The sequence below is a fragment of the Sinocyclocheilus anshuiensis genome, unplaced genomic scaffold, assembly GCF_001515605.1.
Source record: "Sinocyclocheilus anshuiensis isolate Anshui unplaced genomic scaffold, SAMN03320099.WGS_v1.1 scaffold326, whole genome shotgun sequence".
NCBI lineage: Eukaryota > Metazoa > Chordata > Actinopteri > Cypriniformes > Cyprinidae > Sinocyclocheilus > Sinocyclocheilus anshuiensis.
In genome coordinates, this window is record NW_015546098.1 from 334418 (window position 1) to 361203 (window position 26786).

Sequence of the window (26786 nt, forward strand, 5' to 3'; positions counted from 1 at the left end):
GTTCTCAGTGCTTAAAGTTGTTAGTTCCACCTTGGATAACCATTGCCTTATAGTGTGTTTAGCTTTTGATAAGACGGGTACTGTAGTTTAAAATCCTGCCTGCAAACGTCTACCACTTTGCACTGCTTTGATCAAATCAAATAAAGGCTTTCAGGTCCACCAAAGACAATTTTTATGTATATCCCATAAATTATAATATTTTATCAGTCTTAAGATGCGGTCACATTAGTAAAAAAAAAGGTCCATTGTGCGTCATCAATAGTGTAGTGATGTATAAAGCACAGCTCACACAGAAGTCACTTTCAAACCATGCATTCACTGATTTTGCTTGACCAGCTTGAACTCGATGCAAAATCTGTGGGGGCAAATGTTTCACCCACACACAGAACTTAATAGCCTTTTCAGCATTTACTTTTAGCATTTTGTAATTTCTTTGCATGGACACAATCAAGATGTTACCATTACTGCAATGCATGTTAAAAAGACACCTCATCTTATTAACATGCATTGCAGTAAATTACATGGTAACATCTTGCTTAAATGTGTGCATAGTGTCACTTCATATTAGATGACATTTTCATCTATCCACCTGCATGAATTCCAGCAGATGCATTTACCACATGATAACAGTTATTTTTAAAAAGCCCCTGCTGGATTTAAACAATTTAGACTGAAATGTGACAAATGCAGCCTGCAAGTTGTTTGCGGTCTCATCTGTCCAGAATTCGTCTAAAATATTTACCATGCCACGAGTAAAACATATAATCCATCACAACTCATTCATTTCTGATGTCGTATTTTTGGAATGTTTCATCAAGAAAAGCAGTGATGCAAATAACTTTGGGATTATTTGGGATTTGTGTGAGCCTGGCAATATTTTTTAATTTTAGTAGTTGAAGAGAATAACAGTGCTTCATTTTATTATGGTAATGGTTGTACCGTAATGTTTTTTATATTGTCATATATTAACCTCATCAGGATTCTTATTATTGGACCGGCCTTAACACTTTCCCTCCATTTCCTCAGTTTCCTGTATTTTAATGTACCATCTGCAATGATATATTGCAATACTTATCAGAGAATGTGAATACCATGCACTTATTTCCTGTCTGAACTGGATGGAAAGGAAAATTCATTGGATTGCATACCAATTTCTCAGTAAATTACATACATTCATTTGAGACTTAGATGCATAATTTTAGTGTTTTTTGAAAGAGAGCGTATATAGCATAGAAGTTGCAGTCCAACCATGGCAAGCCGCATTGTTGCTAGACTGCAGGTCTTATGAGGGTGTTTTGTTGGACTCAGTGAATGTGTGTGTGTGTGTGTGTATCCATGTATTTGGGGTGTACCGCTGTGTGTTGTGCTTGGCCTTCTTGCTCTAAATGGAAAGATATATTTGCCATAACCCTTATCTGGCTCTCTTTTCTACGCAGCTAATTCAGTCCCTGCCTGTGTGTGTGTGTTTGTTAGTCTTTATAATATAATAGGAACATACTGTATAGGGTCCAAAGTTAACACTCCCCAAGCCCCAAATGTGTGTAAAAATTGGCTTTTGAGAGTAAATAAAATGGAGATGATTTGTGGCAGGTAAAATTATAAGAAATGATACATTTTATATCTAAATTATAAGAAATTATAAGTAAAATTATGTTTTTTTTTCTGTGGAGCACAAAAGAAAAGACATTTTGAAGAATGTTTTTTGTCCATATTGGTAACTCCAAAAAGAACATAAATGTAGCATAAAACTATTCCTTACGACTCAACTAGTGCAGTATTTCTTTCTGATGTTTGCCTCAATAAACTCCTAATTAGCTGCTTATTAATAGTTAGTAAGGTAGTTGTTAGGTTTAGGTATGGGGTTTAAGGATTAAGGGATCTAAAATATGCTCATGCAGAATAAGCCATTATGTGCTTTATAAGTAGTAATAAACAGCCAGTATCCTAGTAATTTACATGCTAATAAGAAACTAGTTAATAGTGAATAGTGTTTCCTAAACAAAAGTGTTACCTTAAATTTTAATATAGTATTAAATATCACACACATATGCAGACTACATCAAATATAGAGACACCAAACATGTTTGCCATATAAACCAGAGGTTTGACGTAGAAGTTGATTTGATGTTGTCTGTGTATGTGAATGTTGATCAATATTTTGATTTGATTTGAAAGTAAAAGGCTTATGTTTAATTTCTCTTCATCATACAAAGTGATTGTGTAGCTACCCAGTCGAGTCGTATGGATTAATTTCAGGTTTCATTTTTATGTCCTCTTGGAGCTTGTAAATTTTTGACCTCATTGACTTTCATAATGTGAACAAAACAACTAAATAATTCTTTAAAATATCTAATTTTGTGTCCCACAGAGTTAAGAAAGCCATACGAGTTGAGGGTGATTGGGAGTGGGTGAACAAAGTGTGAACAGTGAGTTGTAACAATACTATGTTGTGTGCAGTTGAAAGGTTGGACAATGACTTATAATATCTGAACAGATTTTAAAACACTGCGCATCCTACACTTGCTGACTTTGTAAATGGTTATGGAAAAAAACTGTGCATCATACACTACTAAACGAACGAAGGTTGCACAATACCAGACTTTCATGTCCTTCCGAACACAAGAAACTCGTGCAGAAACAGTCACCTCATTTCTAGAAGAAAACAATGGGTTTTCTCCATGCAATGAGGACTAGACTAGAAAAAAAAAAAAAAAAAATCAAAGTCCGTGGCCATCATACACAATACATTTTTTGAGAAGTCTGTCAACTCTGACGTCCCAACATCTGGAGACTGGTTATGACTTTCTGCGACTCTTCCAGATTGCAAATTGTGGCAAAAATCTGGGCAAAAGTTGGGTAGTGTATTCCAGCCTTAAGACAAAAACTGTCTGTGGAATTTTTAATTCACCCTTCATTGGCAGGTGTGGCAAAAAGTTATTTTTGAAGCCTGAGTGCAAATATACTGAACACACATAATTTTAGCACTATTTTGACCACAGTGCTGATAGGTCTCTTAAGAGCTGTTGAAAGTGCTGCTCTATGCGCTCTTTTTAAAGGAGAGCACTCTGAGTGGTCGATATTTTGGTTGATATAATGGTTTTTAATGAGTTTATTTAATGGTTTTTATATAGTTTGGCTGTTCATTTGTGGTTGCTCTTTGGTTTGTGAATGGTTAGTGTTTGGTTGTGTAATGGTTTGAGCGTTTCCAGATCAGTTATCTCTCATGAGAGGCTCATTCAGTGAAACCATCTGTTGCTTGACAACCCACTGTTGCCAGCAGTCACTGTGTCTGTGTGTGTGTGTGTGTGTGTGTGTCTGGCACAGCCTGAGCTCGGTGAGTGGTTCAGTGGGCCAGCACAGTTTGAGTCTGGCATGAGGCCTCAGTGAGAGTGTGTGGAAATGATAGAGAAATGCCACACTGGCAGATAACGCTCTCACATGCCACAGGCCAACCTTCATTTCTCTCTCTTTTTTGCATTTTATTTATTATGCGCTTTTCTTAACCCAAAACGCTACAACTGCAAACATAGGTAACAACAATAAGCATGGGTTTATATATATGTTCTACAGAGAAGAAAGTCATACAGTTTTGTAACAACATTAGAGTGAGTAAATGATGACAGAACTTTATTATTATTATTAGTAGTATTGTTTTTAGGTTAAGAGTCCCTTCTTTTGTGTTAGTGAGATTAAGCGTGTTACCCATGCTGATGCTTGTAACTGTAACTATTTAAAGGGATGTTTCACCCAAATACGTTCGTGAACTGGACATCACTCTGGACCGCTTGCCTGAGGATTACAGGTAATAATGTTATAAATAATGTTCAGTTTCTTGCACAGACTGATTGTTTTGCTTCATAAGACCACAATATATCGTCAGGAGCCATGGCTATTAATTTTATTCATTTATTTTTCCAAAGACGGGCAGCCGCTGACTTGCATTTTATGAATCAGCAAGGCACACGGTTTCAGCTAAAAATCTTCTTTATTGTTCCATTGAAGAAAATCTTGAATGGCCTGAGGGTGAGTAAATTAATAGCAAATTTTCATTTTTGGGTGAACTATCCCTTTAAGATGGGTTTAGGCCATTCTGACTAAAATACATAGTAATATATCAGAGAGGTCACTGCCATTATCATTATTGTTATGGCTATGAATTGAAGTCAGTTCACAAGTATCTGGCATCATTGTTGCCCCCTCCTTTTCCCTCTTTCTCCCTTCCGCATAGGAAATGAATCTTTTGGCTACACAGCAGTCTTATTTTCAGAGCAAACACCAGCAGTGTTTGAAGTAGAAAATCAGCAGTGTGTGTGCGCTTGTGTGTGTTAGTGTGTGTGCTTGTGTGGTAAAAGTCAGCTTTGAAGTGTCTACTTCCTCCTGCTGAAAAACGTCAGGTTTAATCAATATTTACGTGCTTGCGTACACACACACACACACACTGCAGTCTGTAGCCTAGTTAAACCGCTCTCAGGGACCAAAACGGAGGTTTTATGATAGATAAAAAAAAATCATTTTCTCAACCATTGAGACGTCTGTTTTAGACATTTTACCATTTAATGCTCTGGAAAAATGGAAAAGGTATAACAACTGTAACAATCATGTTTAACTTGTTAAACATATCTCATTTTAATGGCTGCATATTGCGACATTTATACTATACGTCCTGTTATGAATATGGACATGTGGTATTATTATTATTGAGTGAATAAACTCTCATGACACAATGAACCTCTGTGTACTGTATATCTGCATGAAGATGTCTGGAAAACGTGTGCATGTGAATGAGAGGAAGGAGAGAGTGTCTGAGCTGGCTAATGAAGATGAATTGAGTCATTCACTGAATTGCTGGTCTCATTAACTCTGTCTGCTACCTTCTACAGAGAAGACAGGTGCTCTCCGACACACACACACACACACACACACACACACACACACACACACACATTTCTTTAGTTTTATGGGCTATGCCTGGCGTGCTAATAAATTTGAGCCTAATCGATTGGCATGTCATCTAGATTACATATTAAAGCTTGTGTTGCCAATTCTGGATTGTTTAGACACTTGGATTGCGAATCAGAAATAATGTGTTAGTCATATCAGATGTCATAGCATAATGCCACCAGTGATGCAGAGTCTGCTTAAAGTTCATGACTCTTCCTCTACAATGTCTTTCTGTTCTAATGATGCTGCGGGACGTTTGTATGATTACGCTGCAGTTTACACATTTTGTTCTGTGCACTAAACCAGAGATCTCAAATTCAAATTATATGGGGCCAGGTGGTGTTCTCCGTCAGGGGCAGTTGAGCGTTTACAACCAACACAAGGGGTTTTATAACCATGAATTTGAACTATATGCGCTTATGTTGGTACAGTTGTACAGTTATTGATGCATGGACTTACACCTAGCATACTAATCCAGACTAATTATGCCTGAAGCTATTACTAGAATGCAACGTTTTACTTGCAGATCAGGCAGGAAGAGTCTCTTTAAGAGGCCAGAAACATAACAAGCTTTGATGTAACAAAATTAATGAAAATATAAAAGGACTAAAATATACAGTATAACAAATAATTCACTTTAATAAACATTACATTTCAAATGCACGGCCAAAATAAAGTTGCTGGAGTAGTTAAGGCGTGTCAAAAACACAAACATGACACCTGTCAGAATAATCTCCAGAAGTTTTTATAATTGTTTTAGTCAAGTCACCTTTATTTATATAGTGCTTTATACAATACAGATTGTTTCAAATCAGCTTTATAGTTATAGACAAGAAAATAGTGATTCAGTGATGCAAACTGCTGTAAAGCAGCTCTAAAAAGATAACAGTAAACAGGTAATAATAAAGAGCATCAACTAATGCAGTAGGGTACAACGGGGCTAAAGGCGCCCCGGGGTAAAAGGCGCCTTTGATATTATTTTCATCTAAACAACTAGATGGCACAAAAACGTGGCATAGCACGTGGCATCCGCTTTTCAAGATGCATGTGTATTTTTGTCTGATCCTTGACGCGATCGCGCGCAGCAGCGCAAAGTTGATTCTGTGCTTACTTGATCTAATATTTTCTGTTTTTTAAAATTTTGTAGATGTAAGTAGCAAATGAGAATCGCTAAAATGAATGCATATATTTTGAGACAAAGGTCTTCTTTATGATTTTCAGTTTTGTTTAAGATAATTAAAGCAACAGGCCTTTGTTCACCCCCCAGAGCCGTGTGAGACACTTTTTTATGGATGGGTGCTTTTTATTTAACATCTTTTGGACTGATGCATGCAACACCTGCTGAGTGGAATTAAACAGCTTGAAAGATCAAAGACTATTTTTAATATAACTCCGACTGGATTCGTCTGAAAGACGAAAGTCATATACACCTAGGATGACTTGAGGGTGAGTGATTTATGCGCTAATTTTCATTTTTGGGTGAACTAACCCTTTAATGTTCAATACAACGTATATATTTTTTTCTGCAATTATACATTTTAGGCGCAGTGAATGACACATTTTTTCTTAAGGTGGGCCTTTAGCCCCGTTGTACCCTATATATAATAAACTAACAGTAAACAATGTTTATACAGCATTTATTAGATGTAGATTAATATTAATTTCTATATATACAAATACATTAATAAACATTTGAATGCAGAGGTTCCCAAACCTTTTTTTTCACCCAAACAAGTTGTTCCAAACCTGTATGACTTTCTTTGTTTTGCGAGACACAAAAGAAGATATTTTGAGCAATGTTTGTAGCTAAACAGTTTTGGTTACCATTGACTTCCATTGTATGGTAGTAAAAAAACACACACACACACACACACACACACTGAGACATTTTTCAACATACCTTCCTTTATGTTCAACAGAAAAAGGAAAGTAATCTATTGACACTTGAGGGGCTTAATCTTGAGGGCCGAATATGAGATCTTTGCTCTAAATATTTGCTGTTGTTGTCACAGAATATGCCAAATATGCAATATTAGTAAATAATAACCATAAACAATCTAGTAAAGTTCAGATATGTGTTCATGCTTGCATTTGCACAATACTTTCAGTATTTAAACGTTAAGCATGCACTGAAGCAGGTGTGTCTTTCATTAGAGTCGTACAGTATTGTGTACTGTATTCAAAATTCACTGGACACTGTCCAGCTAGCTGTTGAGTACATCAAGTGCAACACGCATACCACAACTAACCATCTGTTACACATGCAGAAAAACACACGCAAGGAGAAACAAACAAACTCACATTCATGCCCCCATCTGCCATGTGGCTACATAGACATTCTTCACGCAGTCTTGTACAAGCATGTGCACAGTCACACACACACACACACACACACACACACACACACACACACACAGAGTCATTCTGCTTGCCTCAGTTTCACTTGACAAATAGCGCAGATAGACCTAAGCCACTTCAGAGCGCCTTTCTTCCTCCCTTTTCTTCTTCTCTCGATGTTATTCTGTTGTTTCTTTTATGTACAGTAAAGGTGTGTGAATGGGGAGGGCGGAGGAGACAGAGAAATTCCAGGGAGGGAAAAAGCTGTCCATTCAAATGCAGGATTATTATTGGCTATTGCTCCGGGCCTCCCTGAACAATCAGCAATATCATTCATTCTTACCGCTCACAGACGGATCCACACGTATATTCACACACACACCCCCACAATTCCTCATTCTCACACTCATAAACACATGCAAGCAAAGACAAGTGGCCTTTACTTAAAACTCTACCTCTTTCTTTCTTTTCGTCCTCTCTATCATAACCTTTATTTTGTTTCCTTTTTCGGTCTTTCTCTGTGATCCTGCTTTTGGTTGTGTAATACTCCAGGCAGCTTTCAATGGGCTGAATATAACAGTCTGGGGTGCCCACTTCACTTCTGCACTTTGTGTGTGTGTCTGGGACAGTCTGTGTGTGTGTGGATATGCTCTGATGGTAGAGAGGTACCAAGTAGGTCTTTCTGTTTATCCACCCCACCGAGAAAGAGAGAGAGAGAGAGAATATAAGACAGAGAGAGGTGGTTTATTGTTTCTTTTGCAGACGGATTTGGAGTGGGAGTCTTATTGATTTTTCCCACACTCTTCTCTTTCTCCCTTTCCTCATTTTTTCTTCTCTCCGCACACTCACACTCATCTTCAAACTTTTCCTCTTCTTTTTCTCCTTCCTTTCTTTTACCTTAACTAGTGAGAGCACCTGACAGTCTGCCATTATGCTAATAAAACATTGTAAGAAGTTATGAGATCACATATTGTTTAAGGAATATTCCAGGTTTAGTACAAAAGCTCAGTCAACAGCATTTGTAGCGTAATGTTGATTACCATAAAAATAAAAAGAAGAATTTTAGGAAGGCCCTTCAAATGGAAGTGAATGAGGCCAGTTGTGAAGGATTTAAATGCTGAAATGTCAAGCTTCAAAATGTATAAAAACACAAATTCCTCAGTTAAAATATATGTATTATTATTATTATTTGTATCTGTAAAGCTGTTTATTTATGATTACCATAGGGTTTATGGTGTTGCAGTTATGGCTTTACATAGAACATTTTTGTAAACTATTTTTCACAATACAATCATGTTAAGAAATATTATGTCATGTGGACATATTTTTGAAACTGAGTATTTTTTGTTTACAAATTCACCCATTCACTTCCATTATGAATGCCTCACTGTAACCCAGATTTTTTTTTTTTTTTTTTTTTTAGGAATAGGACGGAAATGCATTTTTGTTGAAATCAGCATTAGCCCCAAATGCTGTTGTTTGAATAGAACTGAACTGGATAATGACACTAACTTTGCAACATCAACACCATCATTGAACAGAATTGAATCAACATTGAATTGATTTGAGCTGAATGATGACACTTATTGCCTTCTGTAGAGCTGCTTATAGCTAAATTGAACTTGTTTCATAATGGATGAACCTTGCAACATTGACCATTATTTTCCTGTTTATTAATGTGACGCTGCTTTTAAACTATTTGAATTGTATAAAGCGTTATACAAAGAAATGTGACTTGACTTGAACCTGTTTAGTGTTCACGCTGCTAAATATCCAAAGGCAGTTGACATTATACTATCATAGTATCAGCAAAAGACATCTGAATAATTTCAGCAAATTTGTAACTGAAGCAAGTAATGAGATAATTAAGATGAGATGAGAGAATACATGAGTAGTTAAGCGAAGCTGCTTTGTGAGAGTGTGCTGAATAGGCAATGTGAGTTTAGACAAATAATTGCATTCTATGTTTAAAAAAAAGTTAATGATATCATTATAATGCTGCTGCCATGCTGCCGAAGTCGGTCGCTGTGCAGTCGCTCTCTCTCTCTTTATCTCTTCATCTCTGCCTTCAGTCTGCAAGACCCCCCATCTCCAACTTTCCTTGGACAATACTTCAGAAAAACTAGTCAACCTCCAGTAAATAAGGGGCATTAGTTATTGAAGCGCATGTTGCTCATTTGTTTTGGCCACTTCTAAGTTACTGCTGTTATTCCACCAGAATAAAGATTGTATCAACATGCTTGTATCGCCTGAAATAGTTGAGCTGTTTGACTGTTTAGTTGTAGTCTTTAGCAGTGCCTGTGCAAACGTACATACCTGACAGCTTTTGTCTGAGAAGGGATTGAAGTCTAATTCTTGTATTGTGGTTCACACTTTGGAGGAAATGAAATGTTTTGTTTAGGTGGAAAACATCGACATGCCTTTCAAACAAACATAGTCATAACCACAGACTCAACATGCCTTCTCGACAGCACAATACCCAACAAAACAATTAACAGGAAAACACCTGAATTTGGAATGTGGAACACTTTGTTCTGTCTACCTTTATTTTCTTCACTGCCTTTCTCAGTGGACAGCTGACATTATTTGCAGACAACTGTTAATAGAGATTGAAATATCAGACATTCAGTGGGACGGGCTTTCAGTATGCCATGAGTTTCATTTGTATTCATTTGTTCCTGGATGCATTTTTGACTGACTGTCAATTAAACGTGTGTGTGTGTGTGTGTGTGTGTGTGTTTGGTTTTAAACCAGATGTCACTATAATGGGGACTTGGATATTTTAAAAACCCCGTCTTGAAGGAAATTGTCCTTGTTTTGATTCACAATGTCTGTGACAACATTTTTAGATGCATTTTAGTTTTCAACCTTCTGCAGGCACGAGCCTTACCCAGAATTTTAATGTATTTTATTGAACCTTTATTTAATCAGGAAAGAGCCTCACTTAGTTTAAAAAAAATCTCTTTTACAGGAGTGTCTATCTTGTCAATATAACTTGCACACACATACCCAAAACCTACACAAATTAAGACAAACATAAAACATGCAACAATAAATAAACAAAAACAAACAAACATTTACAAATCATTGACATTGACTTCCAAATATAAAGTGATAAATGCAGCTACATTTTACACTAACTCTATAATTTCTCTGAAAACCTCTAAAGATCAAATAAATTGTTAAAGGGTCAATGACATGATGCAACTAAACAAGTAAAACAGGAAAAACAGTAAATGATATCATAGAGAGAACCCCTGAAAACCATCATGACTTACTGTCAAGGTCATACTTTAAAATAAGTTTGATTCATAAAGGTTCATTAATTTTAACACTTGGTCTCAGCTTTAATTATTTAAGAGGGCTGCAGAGGTTTCTTAACTTTTTAAGAGGTTTCTTAACTATTACATTTTTAAGAATGTGGCATGCATTTTAAACTACATTCTAAAAGATTTTTCCTTTTTCTTTACTTTGTCTTACTGTTTCATTTGTCATTAATCATAAATCTGACGCTGTTATAACACATTAGCTGGAACATAATTTAAAAAGGAGTTGCTTCAGTTATCATCTGAATTCCTTTTACTGATGTTTTCATGCTTTTTAATTATTAACAGATGTCCTGTAGTAGGACACAGTACAAACTACAGATGTATTTATATTAATCATCCTAAAACCATGACAAGTGCCATTTAAGACCAAATTAATTTTAGCTTCTGCAATACGCTCATCATTCAGCTAAGACTCGGGGTACTGGCAGATGTGTTAAGGAACGTTTAGTACTTTACCACGAGGTCTGGTTTGTAGACTCTCACACACACACACACACACTCACAGAGAAGGACAGTGTACAGAATAACGTCCATCTGGAAATGTGTTTACTGCAGTCTAAACAACTGTAAATTACAACAAACACAGGTTGTAAACTCACTCTCAGTTTCTTAGTTGCTTACACATCCTTTTTCATCTCTCTAGCACACACAGAAACATTTCTGGTGTTCAGTGGTAATTAGAACAGATCAGATCTGAGCTATCAGTTGTCACCTGTCATCATACCTGTCATTGTATTTAACAGAGCTAAAATATCACAGTACCTCGTTTTACTAAATATACTTTTGTAAGCTTACTCTACCCATCAGTTGACTTCATTACCCTACATTACATAACATCCCTCGCACTGCTTTGTAATACTTCATCTGACCTACAGAATATAGCACATATTTGTGTCATGTTTATACTGTTTCAATTGTAGTTCTAGAATCACATGTAACTTCTGACCTTCTTAGATAATCATTTTGATATAGTGTGCCTACTAGTTAGTGCAGTCAATTCCAGGCACAGATTCACACACACTATACGACTGAGAGTGTGATGAGTAAGTAATTATTAAAAAACTTAGTTAAAACATATTTCCAATTAATTTGTCTATTTTTGATCCACACACACATACACACACACACACACACACACACACACACACAAGAAATTTAAATGAACTAATTGGATGAGTGAGTGATTCAATGACTTACTCATAAAGACAGTCATTTATCATTTGTTGAAAGGGTCAATGATGTGCTAATGCAGACAGTGAAAAAATAAAAAATAAAAAATAAACCAAGCGGACTGATATTTACCAATAATATGTTTTAGTAAGCTGATATTTTAATGCTTAATTTTATGATCACAGCTCTGTAGTTTTAATTGAAGGAGGCAATGCATTACGATGATGTACAAATAAACATTCCTCAAAAGCCTGTTGTATCATGATTGATACATTTTAACATGATTTTTTAAACGATGTATGGATAATCAAGTAAACCTATGTAAGTTGCTTCAGTCCCCTAAGTGTTCATCTTGAAATATCATTAACAATATACAAGTTATGTATATGTTTGCTTTATAAAAATCTGTAAAATTTTCACAGCAAAAAGACACTTGTACCACATCTTTTGAATCTTCCTAAAAGGCCTTTTACTTACTAATGTATACTATCAATTATATAACAAAAGGCATGTGTGCAACAGGTTTTTCAGAAAAGTTTGGATCATGTTGATAATATAGAGGCTTTATAAGTTTGTGTACCAAATATGAAACAGTAGGCTTTATAGGGTTAAGCTACCCATCTGTGTACCTCAGTACCTCACATTAGTAAATTTACATTAGTTTGGACAGAGAACCCGGGCTCTGTGAGGCCCATAGCCTACTCACTGGGTCTGGAGGAGGGGATTCATCCATAATCATTTTGTCCTGGGCATTTAAGGGATGACCAGTGACCCATGACCCTGACTCAACCTACCAATCTACCTCAATATCTCACATTTCTTATTATATCTCAGCACCTTACTCAACTTACCGGCCCATCTCAATAACCATCAATCTATATACCCTAATACCTCAAATTAAAGGCTTACTCAAGCTACCACTCTAACATGAGAATGAATGAATAATTAAACAAATGAGTAGTCAAAAACATATTTTTTTAGATTAGTGTGGGTGTGTACAATTGTGAGTTTCAGCTTCACAGGAGCTGCAGTTGACCCTTGACCTCTCCCTACCCCGCAGGTGCATACTGAGAAGGTGATTGAGGTCATTCCTGCTACTTTCGTTTGCTTCTGTCTCCCAGGCAAAACTCCCCACCTCTCTCTGGCTTTGGTTCCTGTTGTGGTTAACTGGAGTCTGGGTTCAGCTCTGTAGATACTCATCTGTAATCTCCTTAAGCAGCTTAGATTGGTTTTGAACAGTTTCGAAACTTTCCCTGCAATTACTAAACAGCTAAGCATGGTTTTACCTCATTCAGAAGTAAAACAGAGAGCGTGCGAGAGAGAAACAGATGCTGCCTCACTTGTTAGCTCTCCGTGCGTCACTTGCGCATCGGCTTCCGTCTTTAGACCGCTCGTGATCGCTGTTCATGTCCCTAGAGCGGTAGTGCTGTAGAAGGCAGACTGCACGAGCTCATGCGGCCCGCAGGGCGGACCGAGGGGTGGAGCCGCTCCCGGTGTATATAGAGCAATTCCATGTTAGTCTGGGGGAAAGAGAGAGAGAGAATCCCGTGTCCGAGAGCCGCACTTCACCTAAAACAACTTTAATCTGAGCGTGAGAACCGAAAGAATCAGAGCACTGGAGTTTATTCACTGCACTGCAGCATGCATGGGAATCATTTGATTCACTCACTCCAGGAAAAGCCCATTTAGTCTGCAACTTCATGATTTCAAAGCCGGGATTATTTTTTTTGAAACACTATATTCCTACCTGTCAGATAATATGTTTTAAACGATTCTTTGAAGTCTGAAGTGTCTCGGTGCAGTGAGCTTGAAGGACGATCCTGGCTGTCTCCTGGCTGGACTCGGTACCCGTGTTAGATCGAGAAATTGTGTGTGACTCCTTTACCGAGTATTATCGGTGTGCGCGGCTTATTTCCACACTAGAGGCGCCGCCTTTGCTCTGAACACACACACACAGGTGCCAGAGAGACACACACACTTCCGATTGAGTATTCGAGTAAATGCAGATCAGCGAGGATCACCCAGGACTTTACGCGGCACCGAGTTGGATTTACAAAGCAGATTTGTCCCTGTGTGACAACATGATGGATGCATGCATGAGGGCGCGCGAGATCAATACACCTAATTAATCAATACCCTCTAAGCGCACGTGAAGATCAGCTCCGCTGGATGTGTATGACCGCATCTCTATCACCAGGTGGCTTTTCAAGTGCGTGTTTCCGAGCGCGTTTCTCCTGTTGGCGCATAAGGTGTTTTAGGAGCCACTAAGCAAAAGCGCAGAGCGACAATGCGCGTGCGGGGTTAATATAAACTTTGCTTTGCGGCGGAATCGTCTGGATCTGGACTCTAAACTCGCGTCCCCTGTACAGAAGAGACTACGTAGACCCCAGATGGGAGCTGATCTGGATTGAATTGCAATTTGTTTCCCTTTGTAAAGAAGAAGGGAAAAACATTCCAGCCGGAGGAGATTACAAGTGTTTTCTTCTCAAAGATCATTTGCTGTGACTCCTCTCGTTTTTGGATTTAAAGCTCCTGCGCCTGATTTGGTGCAACTGTTTCGCACCAGGAATTTCGTGCGTTTTATTAAAACTCGGAGGAAACAGCCGTAATGTTTGTGTTGAAAGCAGTGGTTCTCTGTGCATTGCTCAGCGGGGCTGGGGCTCAGTCGTGCCCGTCTCAGTGCTCCTGCAGCGGGACAGCGGTGGACTGCCACGGGCAGAATCTGCGGAGCGTGCCGCGGAACATTCCCCGCAACGCCGAGCGACTGTGAGTGCGCCGAAACACGCACCATAAACACGAATACACTGGCCAGTACTTTACTTTACAATGTGCATTTGAGCCACAAAATTATTATAACATTATAGTTATTATCTCTTTAAATTAATTCAGCATGCACACAGGACGACCAAATATTCTTCATAATATGCTGTATAATGTTATTTACTGTTATTTACTGTCTGTTATTAAATCTGACTGTTATTAATTTTTTATAACAGTGTGCATTTAGTATAATAAGCCACACAAACGATATATTGATATTATTCTGTTACATGCTTCTTGAAGTGCTGTCATCAGCACAACAGCAGAGTGTCCTTTTCTATTCCACTCACGCATATCTCAATCTGTCTCTTACACTGACTGTCTTTCTGAAGTGGGGTTCGTTAATTAAACTGGCATGAAGTTTTAAACACAACCTGCGCTGCTTTGACGCTGCAAGAGCCAGAGGAGCTGTTGGACCACCAGACGCAGTTCAAATCCTGCCTTTTACGTAATTGTTAGAATTTCAATCACTCCTGGCCTGTGCTATTATTTTCTTTGTTTAATACTACTATATGCATTTTTGGCTGGATAAGCTGTAAGTAGCTGTCATTTAGAAACGTAGGTTCCAAAGGCTACATGACACCAACGTTAATTGGTCAGGATTCAGAATTCAATTAGAACCCTGCAAAGAACTCATCCACAGTCTAGCACATACTTGACCAGTGATAAAACACACTCAAGGATGGTGCATGATGATGCAGACTATTTAAGCAATCTAGCATGCTGTGGAATATGTGAAATCCATTGTAGTGAAGGCCAGTGTAATGAAGTGGCCAGAAAAAAAAAATGTTTCATAGCATCATTTACCACTTTATGGCCTAATTTAGACTTCTTAATTATGGCTAAATACGTAAGTCATTATTCACCATTTTACCCCCCTCTTTTCTTTCCATAGTGACCTGAATGCAAACAATCTGACTAAAATCACAAAGGCAGACTTCGCGGGACTACGGCACCTCAGAGTTCTGTAAGTACTGAACTAGTTTTATGAACTGTTTTTTTTATTCGTTTTAATGTTTGTTTGCATACAACCTAAATGTTTTAAGAGTGTATCTTGCATGCAAAATTCACAATGTAGATTTTATTACAAAACAAGCAAAAACAACTAGAAAAAAGTTTGTATGTAAAATAGAAAATATGAAATATTTGCCAGGCAAATTTTAAAAATACATATGTTTTTGTTTTATCTTCTGAAATTAATCACCCACCCACACACACACACACACACACACATATATATATATATATAAATAAACACATAAACACATGCACACACACACACACACACACATATATATATATATATATATATATATATATATAAATAAACACATACACACACACACACATTTTTTGCATGTTGTTGTGAAAATTCCCATTATCCAGTAAACATATTGGTCCCCAATCTTCCCATTATTAGATTAATGCCAGTGAAAGCATCGTTATGCCAAATGGCATGACTTGTCACAAAATACATTGTTCTGGGTTTTATTGGAGGTTAAACACTTGTAGTATATGCACACTTAGAGCAAACGAGTTTTAACGATGAAGCTTAACGAGGCAGTGAGCTATGATTGTCAAACACAAACAAAGGCAGCATTTATTCAGAAAAATGATTGCATTATCGGAATGTGAAGTGCCTCTCTATATCTTTCTTTCTTTCTATTTTCCTCTCTGGGTCTGTGTGAGGTTGTGACAGAGCGGGAGATTTTGTGAATGTAGATGTGTGTGAGTTGAAATGTGTTGGTGCGAATGTATGTGTTAGAGAGAGAGACATATAGAGAGCTCATGTAAGAACAGGTTTGCTCTCCCACTTGGAGAGTAATATTTCAGCTGAAGACTTTCTCCCTGTCTGTCTTTCCTTTCCCTCATAGATGCATTCTTTTCTCTTCCTCTCTCACTCTTACTTTTTCTTGCTCTTCTAAGACATCACTGAAATGATCTGTATCTCCAAACTTCATCTAAACTGCCAACACATATACTTGATTCATATGAGAAACAATTAAACATAAACAAACAAACAAAGAAATTACTCTAACCTAGTTTATTATTCTTCTGTGTGGTTGCCGGTGATTTTGACCCATTTTAGAGTGTTCCAATTTAAGACACATACTTTAAATTTACATTAACCGACACTTTATGACATCCTTCACAGATCTCTCACACAGACGCTCAGTCAAACAGAAAATTGTGACTTGTGAGCTGTGATTTCTCATGTAGGGTCAATTTCCAGCTACGGAAGGGTTAAATAATGCATCAGTAAACCTTTGAATGATGTTATAAATATATGATTCCCATACCGCAGGGCTATACATGTGAAAGTTCACCTGGGTCTCTGTGATGTTGTAATGTACTGCTATAAAAAGGTAAAAATGTAGTAACTACGCTAAAGCTGAAACTGAGAAAAATTGCAATGTTGTTTGATTTAGTGATTTGACACGAATTGTCACACTCTTTTTACTCTTAATCTGAGCGCAGTTGAGACAAACCTGTGTGTCACAGGACAAATCACAGTATAAGAGACTCGATTTCAGCCAATTTTGACAGGCGTTTGCTTTTGTAGGCCAGTGTAGCTGAAGGAAAATGGTGCAATTATGTTGTTTTTTTAAATCATAGTCTAAGTATAGATGTTGTATTTAGACTGGGGTTGAAAGCTCTTATTTACGGTGGTTTTATAATGAGAGGAGGGTCTCCGATCATGAGATATCTTGTGAAATGGTGTTTGTAAAAACTATTTGCGGACAATGAAATGTAAAGTGCTTTCTACAAAAGTGCCAAGTATGAACAGACAAATTAACTATTTTAATCTTTAAAAATTCATGCAATGAGTGACTTATCTTTATTTTGGTCTCTCTCTCTCTCTCTTTCATTTCCTTTCTTAGGCAGCTAATGGAGAACAAGATCAGTTCTATTGAGAGAGGGGCATTTCAGGACCTGAAAGAGCTGGAAAGACTGTGAGTGACTAATGCACACACACACACACACACACACACACAAACACACGCGCGCACACACATACACACACACACACACACACACACACACACACACACACACACACACACACACATTTATCATGGGGACCTCAAAAATGTCCCCACAAGGTCAAAATTTACTAGTATTACTATCCTTGTGGGGACATTTGGTCCACATAACGTGATAAATACCAGGTACACACACACACACACACACAAGATATGCTGCACTGGCTAAAAGTCAGCAGCGTATTTGTGAGTTAACATTAACTGTGTGACCTGCCAAGAACAATTAATTGCAAAATGGCATTGCACAATCAAGTGTGTGTTTTCATACCTTAATGGTGGACATTGTATGTTGTGGGCATGTGTGTATGTGCGCATTGTGGTCAGGATTTCATGGAGCAACATTTTTGTCTGACAGCCAACCCAGCCTCAGGGGAACACACACATGCACAACTAACTCTGGCACACACAGGCCTTTAAGAGAATGACACTGGAAGCTGGAATGGAAACGGGAATTATGCTCTTAAGGAACCCCCCCCCACCCACCTTTTCTTTCAAGCTCTTACCCCCCAGCTATTCTCCATTTTCAAACCATATTCATTCTGATGGCCTTTATCTCTTTGTCACCGACTCAGACAAAAGTTTAGGTTTCGTCAGTTTCTTAAAGTGCTGCACTTGGTGTACTGCAGATCTCCCTTCATATTATATGATATGAACCAGTATGACAAATTAATATAGAGCAAACACGGAATTGAATTAGCATTTTTGAGCCATGAGCTCACCTGAGGGATTTCTAATGGGTTTTTAAAAAAACAGCTTTCTATTTATGAGTACAGTGAGGTCTGTGGTTAACAAGTTGCTACGGTTGTCTGATTTGTCCAGCATATAAAATTAAATCCTTGTAGTCAAAGTCCTTATGTACATTGCAGAAAGTGGTGAACTGCAAGGAGTCTTTTCTACCCATTAAATTTTGTTCATGTATTTAAGTTGCTTCAGTGAAATATTTTTAAACTGAATAAAATCAATTTACTAATATATTTGTTACCACATGGAGCACGTTTTTGGGTTAACATTTTTTTTTTGTTGCTTTCAAAACAGTGTCTTGTATTACAGAATTATCTGACTATTATCTGACTTTATCTACTATTTAAGTGTCTTTAGCTACAGTACTATGCACTAACATTTAAATTAATCATTTGATACAGTGAACATAGACTATACATGTTTTTACATCGAACCTAACAATTCTTTAATACACACACACACACACACACACACACACACAATCCCACACACTCTCACACACACACACACACACAAATTATTTTTTAATCATAAATTGTGTTTTCTTTTTACTCAGTAACTGCACAGTACACTGCACTCTTATTTTACTCATAAATTCTAAAAACCCATTTGACATTCTCAAAGGAATCTAGGGTGAATTAGCAATTAATAATGGATTACAATTAATAAAGCTTATTGTGCAGTTCAGTAATGTATTATACAATGAATGAAGGCCACACGGATCTTAAATTCCCCACAAAACCTTATTTCTCTCCTGAGGAGAGATTAAACACTATGTTAGGCCATTGCATGATCATGATTACTGTCTAGATTCTGACTGCAGAAACAATATTCTTTTAGATGATTGACTGTCAGTTCCCATCTCTTAATGGTGACTGGCAGATGTTCGGTTTACACGCATGGTCACATTAGAGCTGGCATTTAGAGCCGCGCCGCGTGAAGCTCAGTCAATCACCTGCTCAATGCTCTCCTATTTTTTCTGCTAGTCATTACCTTTTAATTTGTTGAGGAAATGTTTAATGACTGCGACCAGCCCAGCTGAACCGCAAAAGCCTTTTCCCAACTCGGCTCTGTGAGAAACACATATAATTCACTCACGAATTTGACAACTTTTAGTTTAATAAAGGATTTGTGCTAGCTGCGTGTGGCTCTGAATGCTAACTAGCGAAAGGGTCAATGGCATTAACCGTGACTGCGGCTTTGTGCAGTAACATATAGCTCATAAAGCGGAGTACAGCTAACTGGTAATAGCTTGTAATAATAGCAAACTTGCTTTTGGCATAAATTGTGCAGTGTTGGCATAACTGAAGGGTTAGGCAGGCGAACGGTTGCGACGAATAGCTCTTTCTAGTGATAAGTGTAGGGATAGAGGAGCTAGCGGTAGCGCTGAATAGCACAGCTAAAGTCAGTGTGTAAGATCAGTCCCACTGTGCCGGTACAAAAGCAGGAGTCTAATGCTGGAGGGTGACTGCATAGCTGAGAGGATTAGAATGCACAGACATTATAATGCTCTTACCAAAGGCCCTTCATAAATATGTGTGTGTGTGTGTGTGTGTGTGTGTGTGTGTATGCGTATTGGGGATGCATTTAGGTATTGGGTGTGACGACCTCCCGTAGGGAGGAAAAGTGGAGGCTCTGTTCCACGTATGACCCCCCTTTTTAGACACCCACACATCCGCACAAACACCCTTCGTCACGGCTTGCTAGTCATGAGCAATGCAGTCAGGTAAAGTAAACCTATGGAGAAGGACTTGAGCAAGCTCATTTTCATCTCAGACTTTTCTTCATGCGTTCTCTTTCCTTCCTCTGTGATGCCGCTTGTTTTGCCGTTCTTTTTTCCTTCAGTCTTTGTTTTTTATTTCTTTATAAACACACAGTGTTGGGCTAGCTGTTGGTTGTGTGGATTGAGACCAGACCGGCATATAGTCTAGTCCACATTGCAGCTCATTCTCTTTTTGTTTTATTTTGTTTTTCCGTCTCATTTAGTTTAGTTTTGTGTCTTTTGTTTTGTTTTGTTTTGTTTTTGTTTTTCCAAAAAAAAGAAAGAAAAAAGTGGTAACACTTTATTTTAGGGACCAATTCTCACTATTAACTAGTTGCTTTTTAGCATGCATATTACTAGCACATTAAGCACATATTAATGCCTTATTCTGCATGAGCATATTTTAGATCCCTTAATCCTACTCCATAACTTAACAACTACCTTACTAACTATTAATAAACAGCAAATTAGGAGTTTATTGAGGGAAAAGGCCTAGTTAATAATTAGTTAAAGGGGTCATAGGATGCTACATGCACTTTTACAAGTTGTTTGAACTGAAATGTGTGTTGGCAGTGTGTGTACACAACCACCCTATAATGATAAAAATCCACCCAGTGTTTTTTTTTTAATCTCGTTAAAAGTTTTCCCCTTTCTCAAATCGAGCCGATCTCAGATGCCTGTCTGTGTGACGTCACAAAAACAGGCCCCTCCCACGATAGTTTGATTGACAGTAGCGTTTCAGCACAGACTGGACTGTTGTCTTACCTTAGACCCGCCCTGAGTGAGCTGTCATCAGCCTGCCATTGTGTCGACTCCGGTGCAGGGGAAGACAAGAATGTCTCCTAAGCGATTGAGGTATTTTGTTGTTGGATGTAATAATGAACATAGCAGTCGTCATTTACTCCCGACATCTGAGCCGCTGAAGACGCAGTGGATTACATTGTTTCTGAAGGGAATGCGCCCCCGGATCTACATAAATGCGTCTATGTTCACGCGAATCATTCGTGATCCAGCCTCATCTACAGAAGAAGAAAGTGTTTTGTAATGAATCTTTGCAAATCACCTTTGCTAATAATGTGCTAATTAGCAAGTTTAAATGAAACTTTGTTTGTTGAAACAAACAAAACAAATGAAATAGTTAAAAAAAATGGCAAAGTTTTATCCATGAACAGTTGTTCAGAAAACTCCTTAAAATATTGCAAAAAGGAATATAGACTCTACAACTGATCATTTTGCAGAAATAAATGAAGATAAATTAAACGCTGACTATCTTTCAAACATTTGATACCGTTATCTCAACAAACTTCCGCAATTATTTAATTGTAAAAAGCACTCGTTGTATCAGGCCGGTACCTGACTTTGTGTCCCTCTGGGCTTGTGTGCCTATAAGGAAGTTGCACAGATTCAGCCAATCAGATTAGTGCTTGCCAAATGAAGAAAGTTGTTTCCAGTTTTGTGTGCAATATGCATCAGGCTGTCAGTGAACAGCCTACTGATTTATAAACGAAGCCATACACTTGTCTCATTCGCTGTATGTGATTGATTGTGGACCATGTCTGCTTTATGCTACAGTAGCTGTGTGCGTCTTCACACTGACTTTCAATCCATTCTTTCCTCTGTTCAGTCTTGTTGCCTGTTTTTTGGCATTAAAAGTCATTTCACTTTATGGCCCTCCTTGGAAATGACTGTGAGTGCATGTCTGTGTGTGTGTCAGAGTCTGGCTATGTGCATTTCTATCTGCAAGTGTGTGTCTGTGTGTACTCGTCTATTTTAAGGGTCGATCTTATTCGCTTTAAGCACCGGGTGTGTGTGAGTCTTTGTGTGTTTCTGCAGCGGGGTCCTCAGGGAAGGCTGTCCTCTGTGTCTGAGTGAAACACGTCGGCATTTCTGGAGTGTGCAGCACTGTGTGCCTCGTTATTATTTCATCATTCATTAAATATTCAAATGGAATGATGTAACCCCAGAAGCTGAACGATGATGTCATCGGCTGCTGTGTTTGAGTGCGCGAGTGTTTGCGAGAGTGTGTCAGAGAAAGCGAGGGTGTAAAAACAGAGAGGGAGAGTGAGAGCTTTATGGTTTCGTACTTTGTGCAGGCAGAGTTCACTTTAGAACTTGGGCTTGTGTGATTGACGTGCGGGAAATCTTGCATGCTGACGTCAGGGCACAAGAACTGAACGGCTGTTTGTGTTATTTTAACATTCTTCCATTATTGTAGAAGTTCTCAGAACTTGGTAGCTTAATAGGCCGCTCTGAACGATCTGTATTCTGGTATTAAAAACATTATTGATTAATCTCAAGCCTCATTAATCTAATGCACAGACAGCAGTGGCGCCACTCTTCATTAATATGCACAGTGGGTATTATATATGTGATGTTGTAATGCATAATGTCTATTATACATACACTAGTTGGGAATATTACCCAGTTTATTACAATGTCAAAGAATCGAGCAAGAGAGAGTGAGAAATTACTTTTTATTGCCGAATTGTCGTTGAACTAAAGCAAATATGCATAATTTCCTTTCATCACGTGTGTGCATATGTGTTTGTGTGTGTGTGTATTTGCACTGTAAGTTCTTTTGCTTCACTTTGTGTGAGAAGTTCTGTTTGTTTTTCCCACATCTGTTTTTCCGGGCTGTTCTTTGTCTGCGTGTGTTTGCTAGATGCCCCCGCACACTGACAGTGTCTGCCAGCCACACACACACACGTGCGCGTGCAGAGTCAAGGCCCAAGTTGATGGCTGGAAGGCCTGAATTTAAATATTTTATAACATTAAATGTTTAAAGTATTTTTCCTAGAACAACACAATCAGTGCATACTTCTGTAAACATTTAGATCTGATGTTTCATACGGAATCTATTAGGGCTGTGCGATATTGAAGAAAAATGCGATGTGCGATAACTCATTAAATAATGCGATATTCGATATCCGATATGATAATGCTTAAAATGCCACATGCTCAGATGAAACAGTTTTACTCTGTTAGCTGTTGCTGAGTCAGTTCTGTGAACTATAACTATCTTGTGTCATATATATATATATATATGGTTATTTGTATGTATGTATGTACTGTATGTACCTGTAAAACCACAACAAATTCCTTGTGTTCGCGCACACTTAAGTGAATAAAGCTCATTCTGATTCTGATTCTAATAAGAAAGCACCCCTACAACAACTTCTGAACGTGAACGGTAGTGTTTTACTCAAGCATTACATAAAAATGTAATTTTAACATTAGTGTAATAATTTTAACATGAGTTTAGGAACTGAATAATAAAAAGGAAAAATAAAGCACTGTGTAGTATTTACTCTTTGAATTCAGTATGCACTGATTCTTATTTAAGCTACAAAAGTTATTTAGGTAAGAGCAGTGAGTGATTTTCTCTTTGTCTTTTGTTCATGGCCCCAAATATTGCAAGCTGTAGCGATATGCATATTGCGATATGTACATATGCGATATTTCGATAATTTCGATATATTGCACAGCCCTAGAATCTATTCACAATATTTACTAGGTTCATATTTGTCTGATGTTTTTCTATAATATGTCACTAAAGTAGATTATACCAGTTGTTTCATAACTTAATCCAGTCGGTTTTGCGAGCACACAACCACCCATGTTAAATCAGACTTTCTGCAAGGTCTGATTAGGGCTGGGCGATATAGCAAAAAAATTTATCAACGATATAATGTTTCATATCGTTTGGTATCGATAATTATTGACATTTTTTATAACCTTTTTTAAAACAAAAAGCAATAGAATTTTTTTTGTATTTATAATTAACACAATTTATTGAGACAAACAACAAACATTTTTTTGTTTTAACAATCAAACACAATAAAAATTAAACAAATATCTCATTTCTAATGCTTTATATGCAGATTAAATAGGTCTTTATTGTATAGGTCTAATTGTCTCCCGAGGCCACAGGAGGGCGCAATGAGCAAAATAATGCAGCGCATTTAAATTGTCAACGCAAGGAAGTAACTCTATAAAAACGTGCATTACTTCTAAATTAACTATATCTATTATAATTTCGTAAATTGCATAAACATTTATGAACAAAACAGCATCATGTATTTATGCATTGCTTAATCCAAAGAGCCGAAGCGCTATTCACACAGACTGCATTTAAAAACATATGAGACGCAGTGAAAAGGAATAAACCTCCACAAATTCGTGATGTGTTTTCTAAAAGTTTAAACTGTTTTAACTTTGCATGGCTTTCTATACATCTGCGAGTGCAGCAGTCATATTTGTCCGTCTAAAAAATGCACTGAATATGCGTTCTGTGTGAATGGCTTGGTTTTGGTTTTAACCTAATCAAGATATTCTCTGCATTGAGCTTCTATATTTCTCTAATATTTTGAATGAATAACGCAGCAGCGGCGCGTCTCGTGGGCTAGACTAACAAAACATTCAAATGCAACAACGTCACTTACATCATCATCACCGCATCTTGCGCACCACTGATGACGCTCCCTGACGCACACCTAACATTCAAATGCAAATGTTTATTTTAAATTCGACTAATATTCATTCTTTATTCACAATCTCCTCATCACAATGAGACACAGCACTCAATTCAGCATGTGTTCGTGTTTGAGTGTGCTGTCTGCGTCACTCATAGCACGTGCCTATATCGTGCACTATATCGAACATTTTTTCTATTGATAGCGAAGAAGGTGTACCGTCGATAAATATCGATACCGTTTTATCGCCCAGGCCTAGGTCTGATACGCTTCATACCATTTCTGGTGCCTCACAGTCACTGAATTTTGCTCCTGTGAATGTACATAAACTGCACCACTGTGTGTTTTGTGTGATTTCATGTCGCTGCGTGTGTCTGTGTTTGCAGGCGTCTCAACAGGAATAATCTTCAGGTTCTTCCGGAGTTGCTGTTTCTAGGCTCAACCAAACTCTTCAGACTGTGAGTCCTTTATCTTTTAGCCCCTCTTTTTCCCCTCTCTGTTTTTTTTTCTCACCCCCTTTCTTTCTTCTTTCTCTCCTCTTCATTGTCTCTCTCGGTTCTCCTTTTGTTGCCTTTTAAAAATGGTATTTTGGTCTCTTTACCAAAGTTTATTAATTAATATAGCTTTTACAAATCTATTTGCTTATTTTAATTACATTATATTCTTTTTCACGTATTTCTGTTGCTGTGCTGCAGTCGGATCTGGGATCTTTCACATCTAGGATGACTTTTTAATACATTTAAATGTTGCTGTTTGCTTCCCTAATGTTCTGTTTGGTTTGTAGATTCGGTTTTAATAAATTGTTATCAATACCAAAAGATAGTGACATTAAATTTGGAGGAAAATTACAGCATAAACACAGCAAAATCTTGAGATCTGTCTTCTAAATCTCGCTCATTACTCCCAGACAGGAGTGTGTGTGCATATGTGTGTGTGTGTGTGTTTATAATTGAGTTATGCAGGACATCTAGAGATCAGCAGAAAGGGAGGTTCAGACCATGAACAGACTAAATTGAGTTAAAAGGAGATACATGCTTAAACATCTGCTGCTCAGAGAGAGCGAGAGGAAGGATAGCGAGCGCTAACAGCTTTACCAGGAAAAACAACATTCTAACAGACTTTGCAGGAGGTTGATTGAGGAAATGTCTGTGTGTGTGTGTGTGTGTGTGTGTGTGTGTGTGTGTGTGTGTGTACACTGCTGCACATATCGCTCATGTTTCTGCCATCATACAGCCACTCTTCATGTTCTAGACATGGTATGGTTGTGTGTGTGGTCTCCTAAAAATACACTGGGATCTTCAGGCTCAACTATCAGGTGTGTGTATGTGTGTGTGTGTGTGTGTTTGTGAGACTTGGAAAATGCTGGTCTTTAAAACAGATCTTAAAGAAATAGATTAATGTGTTCACAAAAGCACTGTTTACTTGTTTTTATTTTAGATTGTGTGTGTGTTTGTGAAGGGGTCAAGTTGTGCCTACATTGTAGGGAACAAATGTCCCCTCAGGGATAATAAAACCTGAAATAAGCTACACTGGGGGACCAGCCAATGGAAAAAGGGCTTAATAAACATCCTAAGTAATGTTTTAATGAAAATGTAAAAATGCAGAGCGTTTGGGTCAGGGTGAGGGATATGAAATATTATTAGCTCAGTGTAAAAAACAATAGAAGTCGATTAAAAGTGTGTGTGCACTGCAGGCACGTATGGGATTTTATGATTCTTAGGGAGGATTTTTCTGGTCTGTCAACTCAATTTCAACAAGATGGTAGCAGGTGTGTGAGAGAAAAAATAAACAATGAGGGAAAAAAAGAGGTGTACTTTCTGATAGCATTATTTGATTTGATGCCCTGGCACACACACACACACACACACACACACAGTGTTCTTTCCTCATTAGATTATCTCTGCTCGTCTACATCTGTGGCTAACATGTGCAGCTTTTATCTGCCTGCCTCTTTCATCACTCTGTCTATCTCGTTTTGCTTTATTTTGCTCCTTTTCCTGTTCTCTCATCCCTTCTATCTTTTATGCTGCTTTAATGTGCATTTCTTTCTTTCTTTCTTTCTCGTCTCTGTGTGTCCTCTCTCTCTGCCCCTCTGATCAGGTTTGACGTTAATGTGTCTGGATGGAGTGTGTGTGATTTTTTTTTTTTTTTTTTTTTGAGGGGGGATGTT

At 37.8% G+C, this 26786-nt stretch overlaps 1 protein-coding gene across 11 annotated transcripts in view; it reads left to right on the plus strand.

The window, feature by feature from the left end:
* The first annotated feature begins 13274 nt into the window (after positions 1-13274).
* LOC107700301 (slit homolog 2 protein-like) overlaps positions 13275-26786 on the plus strand; it is a 79353-nt gene continuing 65841 nt past the window's right edge. For all 11 annotated transcript variants that reach the window (XM_016501914.1, XM_016501917.1, XM_016501918.1 and 8 more), the window contains exons 1-4: positions 13275-14543; positions 15493-15564; positions 17480-17551; positions 25003-25074. In XM_016501914.1, coding sequence (XP_016357400.1) covers positions 14386-14543; positions 15493-15564; positions 17480-17551; positions 25003-25074 — 374 coding nt within the window. In that variant the 5' untranslated portion in view covers positions 13275-14385. The remainder of the gene's footprint in view (positions 14544-15492; positions 15565-17479; positions 17552-25002; positions 25075-26786) is intronic.